General features: G+C 42.5%; 1 protein-coding gene across 1 annotated transcript in view; it reads right to left on the reverse strand.

Moving 5' to 3' along the window:
* Window positions 1-735: 735 nt before the first annotated feature.
* The window catches only part of znf407 (zinc finger protein 407), a 145,959-nt gene continuing 133,937 nt past the window's right edge, over window positions 736-12,757 (reverse strand). The window contains exon 10 of the mRNA XM_062399801.1: window positions 736-2,284. Within this exon, the coding sequence (XP_062255785.1) occupies window positions 1,419-2,284 (866 nt within the window). The 3' untranslated portion in view covers window positions 736-1,418. The remainder of the gene's footprint in view (window positions 2,285-12,757) is intronic.

Below are 12,757 nucleotides of genomic sequence, written 5' to 3' on the forward strand. Positions count from 1 at the left end.
AATAGACCGTGTGAGCTTATCAGTGCAACATGAGGCTGGGAGCGGGAGACAAAGACAGGCTCAAAGGCAGACGGGTGTTATGTGAAATTACAGGCTCCCTTCTCTCTGTGTGGCTGTGGACTTCACTGCTCCTTCACTTCTCTCTGGCCTCACCTCTCTCTACACTACACCCATCTGTAATCCTCTCATTTCTCCCTGCCCACTCCTCCACTAGGTTCTCTCCCGGCCTACCTTCTCACTCTGCGTATGCCGCGTGCCTGTGTGTGTGTGTGTGTTAAAGGGATGATCTTTTGATGCCCTCAGTGTGTATGAGTGCTTTCTCTCTCTACTTTCAGCGGTTGGCCATTGTGTTTGCAGCCGTCATACTGCTCTCCCACTCACTCCATCAGAAACCAGGCCTGTGCAGGGGCCTAAATGAATATTGATTCTCCCTCTAGTGCTGAATACTGCTGGGGGGAAAAGGATGAGTGTGTTGTACACAATGAGCAGAATGGGCCTGATGGGGGGAGAGAAGGGAGCACGACGATTAGGATGATGGTGATCATGACGACGATAATGATAACGTTGATGATAATGATCGTGTTGGTGATCAGAAGGCATGATGGGAGCCATCAGTTGAAGCATGTATGTGCATGTTGCTTGTATGATGGCGCTGTTCTGTACATGGTGTTGATGTGGAATTGTGACAATAAAGGCAAACACTTTTATAATAAAATCTGGACACAGTCGTTAAAAATTAGGTGCACTCTTTATTGTGACAAACTTCATGAATGTTTTTAGAGGTTTTTCAAATAGTAACGTGTTTAAAAAAAAAAGCTGATATGGATACTTATTGGTTCTATTTTGTCACAACATAAAGCATCTACAAAATCTGTTTCTTTCTTCAAAATCCATCCAATTATTGGTTTGTAACTGACATTACGCTTATCGCTACAAAGAATGGAAGGGAAACTAGACAAATTAATCAAAAGAACAGGCAAAGGACACATGAGCTAAACTCTATAACAGCAAAATCAAATTTGAGATGATAAAACACAAATGCGTCACGAAGACTCTTTACTCTTTACAGAAGATGCATTTCCTTTTATAGTGAGCCAGAATATTGGAGGAAGAAATGGTATTATTAAAGTTGTTAATGCAGTCAATAAGCAACTATGCCTCTTTCCTTCACTGATCCTCTAAATAAAAGGAGGTTTAACCTGAGTTAACATAGCCCAATAGAAGGGAGTAAGAGTAAGACAACTGAAAAGAGGAGTAGAAAAGAATCAAACTGAGTGAAATCAAAGGGAATGAGGGAAGAGGAAGCGTGAAGAGACTGATTCCCAGACAAACAATTGGGCCTAACGCAGGCTTCCTCAGGTTTCAACAGGAAACGGTAAAATAACTAATCTTTACCTTCATGACTTCATCTGTCTCTTCTATCCTTCCAGGACTAAATTATGAGGCGCTCCGTCCAAATACACCACCATCTCTTCTGTAGCCTGCTGCTCACCCTGCTGCCCCTCCCCCCCACCTGCCCCTGCCTCTCCATACATGGTTCCCTCCACCTGTAAGGTGCAATTGTCCAGCTCCGTCACAATGTAGTGAGTGCCCTCGTCATTGACGATGACTTGGGTCAGACCTTGCTTCATCATCTGTGACGCCGCCAGCTGCAGCACCTCCTGCATCTGCGCCTGGCTGCTCTGCTCGATAACCTGAACCTCATTCTGCTCCTGTTTCACCTCGCCCTGCTCGGCCTCGCCTATCTCAGGGCTCAAGACCTCGTGAATGACGGTTTCTTCTCCTTGCGCTTCCTGATGGCCCATCTCGCTAACAGCGTTGAGCAGAGCGTCCAGGGCTGTGGACGACTCGGAAACAATGTGGCCTTTTCCCACAGCTGTAACCGCCATGCCTCCTCTGGCAACGGCCTGCAACTCCTCCCTGGCCTCGCCCGACTCCAGCACCACAAACTGGGTGCTGTCTCCCGCCAGGTGTGCCCCGCCAGATGCCACTTCCCTTCCCGAGGCGATAACTTGTCCGTCCTCGGTGATGTGCAGCACCTCGGCCACCTGGCCAGCCATGGCCAGCGTCTGCAGGGTGGCAGCAGCCGATTCCTCCAAGGCCTGGTCGATGGCCACCTCCCCGCCGCCATAGCCCTGGATGATGATGACCTGCTGGACTTGCTCGTCGTGTGCGGACATGTCTGATGAGCCCTTCCTGTGCACAGGCGAGTCCATTTCCTCTGCCTCCACGAATGTGGCCCCCTGGCCCTTCAGACGACACTCGAAGGACTTGGACACAATACCTATAGGAAATAGATCAACACATTTCACATTAGATTTCACATTTTGGATATTTGAACGAAAACATTTTCAGTTCTTAAACTGCGCAGAGAAGTAAGGAGCTCATAGAATCTGACGGCTTCCTGTATTCATTGTGTCATTTACAACAGACAACAACAAAAGACAACAGGAGCTAAAATGAGATAGAACAGCCTCTAAACTCCGTTTTAAGTCGATCTGCCAAATGAAAATATTTAAATGTGAATATCAGAGGAAAATTGTTTTAAAGAAAGAAAGCCATTGCACACAAAGATGTATGTTCCTCTCTAAGTTCTCTCAGTTACCGCCACTGTTCAACTTGCCGTGTTTATGCATCAGACACCATGTGGAAACAAAAGCCATATAGAAAACTAAGTTGATGTCAAAGTTGTTATAACACTGCACATATTTTTGTCACTAATGCCTGAGAGGAGACAGAATATGGAGATATTAGGCTGGCGGAAGAGTGGGGTGAGATACGACTGGTGCTAATTGAGCCACACTGTGCCCTCTCAGATCACAGGTTGCCATGGCGTTTCCAAGGTGATAGGAACAGTGTTAGAAATGCCATTGTTTGAACAGCGCCTGGCTCTGACACTTGTAGGCTAATCTATGCAGAAAAATGGGAATTTGAGACAGTGAAGAGGGGACTTTTTTCACACCTGGGCTACTCGGCACACATGAACTTACCGTACAAAAAGCTGAAACACATGTTTTACTGTGACTGGAAGAGCATATGGACATTCATTGGCAATGTTTTAGTTTTAAAGTGTGTACTTCAAAGTTTGAAGATACTGCAACTCTTTCAACACATGAAAGCTTTCAAAATTGTAACAACTCTCTCCAAAACCTCACCTCTTCAGGAAATAAAACAGCTTCTCTTTTCCAGAAAAGTTGACATATTGGGAAGTGCGAGGTTTACCCTCAAGGGGAGCAGCAAGATCACACAGATCTCACAGTACATACAGGAACAAACTCATCAATCATTGATACTCCTATCTCCCTCGGACATTTAATGTCCTGCTTTCACAAGGTTGACATTGTGATCAGAAAGTCAGAGCTGTGCTGCAAACAGTCTCTGACCCGGCTGTGCCCCGCTCTCAAACCAACACAGGGGTGTGTTCACTTTAACTCGGACTCTCACAATAAGCAGAGCTCACCGGCCAGTGACAGTAAGTCTCTAAATCCTGCTCAGATACACTCTCAAATGGACAATTACATTTTGTTTGACATGTTTCTACATGTAGCACTGGAGGAAACAGTAAACACTTTATCAGTTCACAATTGTCCAACGACAGAGTCAACTGTTGAGACCAGGACGGATACAATTTGCAGAAGTGAAGTAGACCTAATTAAGAAAATTGATAAAAGTGAATGATTCTAAGTGTATGCTTTTATTTTGGTTTCATTGACATCTGATGAGAAGACAGGAAAAAAGGTACACACATGCACACACCTATACATACAAACACACTTCTATGTTCTACTACTGTGTATTACACTCTGTGTAGTATGAAATAAGAATTTTTCAAATGTTAAAAGACAAACTAACAAAAACATCACTGTGATTCCGCAGTTCGAATGTAACATGTTGTTGTAATAAATCTCAGTGTGTGGAGGGAGGCTGCCGGGATGAAGACAACCAGAGGAAGTTGACATTCTGAGCAGCAGAGGTTACCTGTTTACACAGAGCTACAGGGCCCATGCTAACTGCCTACGCCAAAACGCTGTGAGCTGAGAGGTCTTCTGCAGAGGACCATAACTCTCTGCTGCATTACCATAAAACCTATTTTTATGTGCATGTATTGTGTGTGTGTGTGTGTGTGTTTGCATGTGTGCGCACATGTCTACCTATAGTTATGAGGGCCTGCGTGTCTATATATGTGTCCTCACATATATAGACATGCATGTTTGCTTGTGTGTGTGAGTGTTTGGAGTTAACGTGCATTCTAGTGTGTGGCCTCCTGACTGTGTATATATTCAGCTTGGTAAAGATCAGTTTTTCTAGTTTGTAACAAACATGTGCGATTGCGTCTTTGTATTTATGTTGTATGTATGTTTCAATATGTGGGTGGAATGTTATGCTCAGGCTTCACTAGTGTGTGTCAATACAATATGTGCTGCTCTATATATATTTGTATGTATATGTGAGTCCCCGGTTGTGCTTGCTGATGTGTGCGTGTGTGAATGTGTGTTTGTGTGTGTCTTGTGGGGGTGGTAGGGCTATGCGTTGCCTCTGTGTGTCACATTAGCCATGGGGTGCTGTCGGCGGGGCCCAGCGACGGCCCGCTGAGGTTTATGGAGTGTCACTCAGTCGCCTCAGCCGTGAATCAAGTTAATGTTGCAGATCCCATCTCTTCAGTTGTCCTGCGCTCCCGGTGGAAGAACAACATTTGAACAGCGTGATTTGGCCCCGGCGAGAGGCTGATGCCTGTTTAATATGTGTTTTCAGTGTTCTGACTGACTGATTCTTTTAACAGGAAGTGCTAGAGACGACGAGAGAGATAGATAGCTAGAGAGAGAGAGAGAGGCAGGCTGCTTTATTGCCTGTGATCTGAAACAAGATGGAGGCTCCCTGAGAGGAATAAAACAACAGGAGGAAGAAAAGGATGTGGAGACGGGCGGTGATGTCATTTTTAATTTTGTGATGATAGGAACGTCTTATCCAAAGTCTGACTGTGACTAACAAAAATGTCAACGGAGGGCATAGTGTATGTAGAGGACATTTTACTTTTTGTATGAACTTACTGAATATTCATTTTAGGCACAGATTTGAACATTTCTAGGGACAGAAGAGAAAAAAGGGTGAAAGGACCAGAGTCAACAGTGCATTCAAAAATTACGAAGAACAACCGCAATCCAGATCATGGCTTGTGATTGTTTGTTTTTTTTAAGATTATAATACGATTTTGGGGGGGAAATTGGCCTCTACTGTTCCTCTTACAATAACAAAACTGTGTGGTCCTAAAATCGACCTGGTTAATCTTTACGCACATGGCAAAGATGTCACAGTAGTTGAGACTGTTCTAATTCCTGTGTCAGTATGACTGGACTGTACGGGAGCATAGCAGCGATGGGAGTGAATCTATTCTCCTAATGGGATAAATCCTAATTAATGGACCCTAAGGTGTTCCCTGGACTGTAGTTTGATGACCGTCCGTGTGATGGGACTCTGTGCCTCGGCCCAGCTGGTGTGTTTGTGCTAGTGTCGGGTCAGGGCGGGAGTCTCCCTGCTCAGTGTACGGTACAGATGCTATTGATCAGTGAATCAATGGACTGGCCGGTGGCAGGGGCCCGGGGCCTCTAAGTGGCATTACTTCAGCTCGGAGAGACCGCCAGGGGAGCGGTCAGACAGCACTTACCAGCAGTTAGAGAAATTAACCTTAACACCGAGACACCAGCACACACACAATCAATTACACTTGCTGTAACACAGGTCAGCTCGCTGTGAATAGAAGCTCACTTGCACATGCACATGTAATCAGGCCAGCTCGCACACCCAGACGTCTTATTATAATTGTGTGTACCGATTGTATTCATTCTTTAATCCCTGAAACGAAATTGAACCCAAGTATTAATCTAAATATCCACCATTACAAACCCTCATTTGTTCTAATAAGCATAGTCGCACAAAAAAACGCACACACTCTAAAAGACAAAGAAATCTTTGTGGATAGACACTACAGCAAGCAAAGTCAATTATACTGTATCAAACCATAACAGAAGAAAGGATAACAAAACAAAAACATGCTTATACAAGGTCAGAACCATGAAACAGCCACAGCGTCTGATCGGTTCTGAACTACAGCATGAAACCCTTTACAATCCCTTTACCAGCCGATTACCTTCAATTATAGATACGAAGCCACATCTTACAAAGCGCTTGATGGAGACCCCTAAACCTGACACACATATGGCTGTTATTTGTGGGGGGATTTTTACACATGAGGTGATCTGTGTGTGTGTCAGTGGTGCAGGCTTTTGAAGGTGACACTGCTAAGTAGATAAAGTGTCAGTTCAGGGTGTATCCAGGTCACTGGGAATGGCCTGCATATGAGAGCATGGGGTTCGATTGTGTGTTTCTACACGTTTTTAGGTGTTTACAATATATAAATCTCTGTGTAGCTACATTTATGTGGATTTTATGTAACGATGTTTAGATGTTTTTTTTTTACTTTTCTACTTTTAATGTTGCTTCATTGATTTCATGGATGGTTAACTTGTAAAATATATTTATTCTTTTAAGAAAGTGCTTATCATATGTATTATAAACTTATACGGTTGATGTTTTTTTTGGATTTACTTGTATGTGTATGTGATTTTCTTTACATATTCCTGCAGGGTGTGTGTATATATCATATTTAACATGACATAGATTTGTTGTGTCTAGGCTAATTCCGTTTCATGTTATATAAAGGGACAAGTGCAATACTGTATGTGGAGTTTATGTAAATGTGACTTTAAACATTATTTAGATGCATAAAGTTTATAAAATGTGTTCAATTTTAATTTTGATTTAAATTAATTACAACAAAAGAGACAATCATCCATCTGTATGTGTCTATTTGAGGAGGCGGTCAAGCCGTGGACACGATGACCTTATCTGCCTCCCTCTCCTCCCCGGTGAGGCCTCAGGCACAGCTGCATGTGCTTCCTATGTGTGTTTGTGTGTGTCCGCGTGCTTGCCAGTGTGTGCGCACCAACTCGCAGGTCAGCTGAGGTCTGCCTGGTGATGGCTCTACTTTGTCTGGTACGGACAGCCGCTACTGTCACCTTTACAAACGCCATGAATCAACGCCATGGAGGACAGGCCAGCCGACCAAAAAACAACCAATTATACAGCAGCCAGATTGACACCGGGTGGACAGGACGGAGCGAGAGAGATGAAGACACACTGAACACACCCCAAGGACGAATAAACAGAAGAGAATGAGGCCACAGACTGACAGAGGGCCTGTTACACTGATACAGTGACTCTGAAGGCCAGTATTAATCCACCAGTGACTTGAAACACAAGTTGAAGAAAAGAGTGAATATCTTTAAGATAATTATCACACAAATGACACAATCCTTAATACAGACACCAAACCAGTTATTGCTCAAATCCTCTGCTACACAGGAATTTATTCATTTGATGTTTTTGGTGGTGAAGTGTTTTAGTGTCTTTACTTTGTTTCTTTTGAGCCACCCACTCTGGGAGGAGAGTTTGGGTCTGGCAGGAAAGCTTCAAGACTTAAACACAGCTCATGATGTGTTGTTCTACACGTCCTTTCTTTGCAAGTCAAGGAAACATGTAAAATCTAGATTTTGAGAAATGGTTGCCAGACAATGTTTGCAATGACAACGGGATGATTATTTTGGGAGGGAAAAAATAATAATACAACAGAATATAAAGGATTTTGTTCCTTGATACGTAAATAACTAACCGTAAAGCTATTTTAGTAGTTTTCAAGACAATACAGATATTACTAACGTGTGTGTGTTCACCCCCCCCCCCCCCCACACACACACACACACACACACACAAACACAAACACACACACACACACACACACACACACACACACAGTTGAGGCAGTGGTCAGAGGAAACACAGGTAGGTGACTTGCTCTCAGCTCTTTTTCTGCTGACAGAGGATGACCCAGGGTGAGTATAATCTGGTCCACACTAGCTCTATCTACCTCGTGTCCCCCAGGTCTGTGCCCCCAGAGAGGGAGAAAAGCAGGGAGGGAGAAACTGAGAGAGAAACCAAAGGTGAAGTTGAAAAAAAAAAAATTGTGGAAACCATCTTGTTTCCTTCTTTCATCCTTAGCATCGTATTCTCTCTTCTGGCAATCAGGGTAGTAACAGCATGGCAAAATCTAAAATACTAATAATACTTTCTACTAAAAAGAAATTGTATTAATAAAATAATAACACAAGCATCATCTGATGTAGCCTAGACTCAACAATAGTTCACACCGCTTAAAAAGAGAACACACGTTACAAATTCATGGCAGAAATAACTTACAAGAACCCAATTGGGTAACAATAGGGAATGTAATAATACATTTAATGACAACTAAAGATCAATGTTCTCCTTCCACAACACACGGGTTGCTGAGAATGTATCTGGTTGTCTAAGGATAAAAAAAACGAGCAAACACGTGGGAGGATGTTACAGCTGCACAAAGTGTGGCCTGATCCGCCTCAGCAGGGCTGCCAGTGAGAGGGCGTCTGATGCTGAAAGGCCTGAAACACCTGACGACTGAGGCTTACATCACCGATAATGCGTCCTAGAAAAGCATCAGAAGATGCATCATTTCAACTTTACAAATGTCTAACCAGATATGACTAATGTATTACTTTTGGTTGGAGTGGCGCTTATTTCCCTGATGCTGTAAATCACAGCAGCTATTTGCGCTCCTCAGACGAAGGTCAGAAATGATCACAGTGTGATGGCCAGATGCAAGTAAAGGGGGGGAAAAAAGGGATGGAATAGAGGGAGGAGGGAGGAGGCATGCGTGAGCCTCATCCAATCATCCAAGAGGGGAGGTTGACACATGAAACAATAACAAAGATTACAACACTCTTCCTGCCTCATATTCCCCCTGTCCTCTTCTCCCCATTAGGCCTTCTCTGTCTCTCTCGCTGGCCTGTTTCCTTCCCCCTCTCTTTCTCTCAAAATCTCTGGAGGTGGACCTTTGATTGCTTCTTTAATTAGCGACGTCAGGCTGCTCCTTGGATTGACAGGGGATGTCGAACTTCTGCAGATAATTACATGCCCTTTTCCTTTCTCTCCACTGCTCCATCCCTTCCTCCGTCCATCCCTCCATCCTCCTTTCACTGCCCCCCCTCCCCGTCTATCCCTCTCACTCACTCTCCCATGATTTAATGATTAATTATGGATGTGAGTTTGAGAATAAAAGCTCTTTCGCTAATCAAAATGAAATTTACCCCCATTCTCGTAATTACAGTGTGAAGATGATGTTGCTGATGTCTTTTTGTTGCCAAAGCCTGGCCCGCGCAGTGATCTGAGGTCCGTCAAGGCGGATGAAATGAGTGCTCGCAACACAATGGCACGCTTCAGAATTTTCTAACAACTGGGTGGAGACATGAAGAGAGTGTGGACTGGATTGGGTCACTGGATAAAGAGAATAAACAAAGAGTAAGGAAACAGAAGCAGAATGATATGAAAGATGTCAGTTGAGAAGCTAAAAAACTGGAACACACAGGCATTGAAGGCCAAGTCTGACTTCAGTCATCATTGAGGAAATGTTTTCTTTATCCAAAGCAATAAAGACTTTTGAACTGCTAGAATTACTTCTATTCACATATAATCTGTGGAGGAGGATCTCTATTTATTGATACATTATTATGTGGTTTGTTGGGTATAAATGGTTGGTTAAATGAAACTGTCTGTATCCTGATGGTGTCGGACAACATTTACAGTGGACTCACATGTACGTGTTGCATTAACGCTTCACAATGGGCATTCCTGACACTTGCTGCCAGAACGATCGTTATAACAACAATAGTCGTACCATGCTATCCTTCAATGCAATAATAAAGAGAAAAGCTTGGAAAGTAAAATCAACAACCGATGAACACACACCAGGTTAGTAAGCTATCTCTGCCTCCTCTTTCATTTCACCATACTTTGACTGGCTGGTATCTGAACACAAGGTAGTTATAGGGGTGGTTAGGAGCTATAAAAAAGGCCCAGATGAGTGCAGCACCAGTGGCACACAATGCACTATTAGCTTCTTACTCCCTCTTAAATTGTAAAACATACGTTTAAGGGTAACTTGGCGCAGGATTTATCTGTGGATTTTGACGTTTCACTGACTGATCAGACCATGTGTGGGACGTGTGAAGTCGAACTTTACAGATGGCGTCTAAGAAGAAAAACATTTTCCACCAACTCCTTAAAACTGCGAGATATCACTTTGCCAAAGAACATGAAAGAAAGCTCGATGGATATTGGCAGGACTGTCTTTGGTCAGATGAAACCAAAATAAATTTGTTTGGATCAGATGGCGTCCGGCATGTTTGGTATAGAACTATCCAGGACTAACAGAGTGAATGCACAGTTCCATTTGTGAAACACAGAGGCGGGAGTGTGCTGATACGGAGGCTGCGTGAATGCAAAAGGTTTCAGGGGTGATGGAATTTATATTTGGCACTATGAATACAAGCTTTTATCCAACAACAGAATGAAAAGATGACTCCCGGTACCAAGAAGTTAGTCAGGAGAGGAATTTACTAACATGACATTGATCATTGGACTTGAATCCAACGGATACAATTTTGGGGTATGGAAGCCAGAGCAAAAGCAGAACAGCAGCAGAAAAACATTTGTTGGTGAAGAACTGTGAACATCTCTCCATAGGGTTGTGTAAGAGAAGAATCATCTTTTTCTTGGAGGATTGAATCCATCAATTAACGTAAAGATGAACATAAATGATTGATCATATCCACCTAATATCTTACTAAGGATTTTAACTAATTTAACTATGCAGTATTCAGTTTATATCTGTGCAATCTCAATGACATATAGGTGCAATTTTATGTATACTTCTTTGGGTTTATATATCTTGTGTTTTTTCTTTTACTGAGTGTCTGGTATTAATATCCCTTTTGCCGCTGGTTTTCCCCATAGTGGGACTAATAAAGGATTATCTTAAATGTTGGCAGCAGTGACTTTAATGTCTTTTATGGTGGTTTGATTAGTCAAACGTTTTGATTTTTCTTATTAACTGGCATTCGATTGGGTTAAAAATTAATTCAGTTGTATTAATTGGGTAGCATTTTTAATTACTAAACATTTTAGTGACAGTGAGCAGGGATGTACTCAGGGGTTTTGTTGTTTACTGTATATGCAATCAGCGGAGCTCCTTTTCTCTCTGCTCATCTATCAAGCTAAAGTTACTCTGTGGACCAACTACACATCGATGGCAATGCAACACATTAAAGAGGGATTCCAGCAATTCAGTGTTGCACTTCCATAAAGGGGAGAGAGCAGAGGTCAAGCTGTGTTAAGCTCCACAAACACTGCATTATGCATATACCTCAGCGTACACATTAAAGTTATTTCTTCCAAACCAAGGTGTTAAGATGACTGATTTCTAAAGGGAGACAGAGTAAAGGTTTGCTGAAAATAGAATACATCTTGGTTTTATACACTGAAAAAATAAAATGTCTGGACCGACTACAACATCACTTCAGTTAAAAGCACCCAAATGAAGTGAGTTTGTTAAAATCTAAATTAACAAGTTATCTTGACACATTTGATACCTTTTATTTGATATGATTATTTCTTAAGGTTGTTAACAAGTTTCTCTCCTTCATTGTGTTCCTGCTTGTTTGGTTTGTTATCATCAGCTGAGAAAGTTACTCAACTTTATATTTACAACAACATCCTGAACGCCAACAAAATCAAAGCCTGGCTATGAGCGTAGTGTATCCAAACAGAATATAGCATGACAAGTCCCTATTGTTCCCTGTTAGGAGAGTCACATTTGTACACAACACACACGCACAGACACACAGGTCTGTTTAGCTTAGTCTCCGATCCTCTCTGCCATATTTACTGGATATTTACCTAACAGAGGCATGCTGGAGATATTTATCGCCCTGATGGCTCTATATATAGGGCTGAGAAGCTCGGTGAGAAGAGAACCAGGCGCGGTGGGAGGTTGCTTCTCTAATCTCCATCTTCAGGCTGACAGGCCTGAGAAGGCCCTAATGAATGGCTCTTTTCATCTGCACGCCTGTGTGTATGTGACAGTATAAATATTTAGCAATATTGGAGTCAGCTCGTGATTTTACACAGATGGAGTGATTGATGGCTCAGCCCCCTGACGCATGCCAAAGACCATCCTGGAGATGTTATATAAACCACCACAGCCTCTCTCTCTTTCCATCATAATCTCCATCTCGCTCACTCTATCTTTCACACTGCCTCCTCTGCTCTCCGCCTCCTTCCCAGCTTGTCTTCTCACTGTTGATCCGCCCTCTGTGGCTCTGCCAATTTGCTTTACTGTTGAATTTCTATCATAGAGTGTGGTGTGTATGCGTCTGTAAGACAGGCTACATCAGAGGAAAACAACCTGACAGGGAGGAAACTCGGAGGAGATGGCATCAACATGTTGCAGTAAAAAACAGATTTGTTTGTAAACCTTTTATCAAAACATAATCTCAAAACTGCACTCTGAAACAAACGTTAGATTCTAATATCTAATTTGATTTAATTCATTTTCTTTTTTTTAATTTGTGTTTGACTTTCATCCTTGTTTATTTATTTTAAAAATCTTTAGAGCTTAGTACATTTTACAACTTTACTTTTTTGTGTAAACTTTTTGTTTAAGGGATATTTTCTGCTGCATTTGAAGAAGCCCTCAGTTTGACCACATCTTTTACCCCCCCCATACACACATAAATACACACAAACAGTTAATAGAGTATGCATGCACTCA

Source organism: Platichthys flesus, chromosome 11 (assembly GCF_949316205.1).
Source record: "Platichthys flesus chromosome 11, fPlaFle2.1, whole genome shotgun sequence".
Lineage (NCBI taxonomy): Eukaryota > Metazoa > Chordata > Actinopteri > Pleuronectiformes > Pleuronectidae > Platichthys > Platichthys flesus.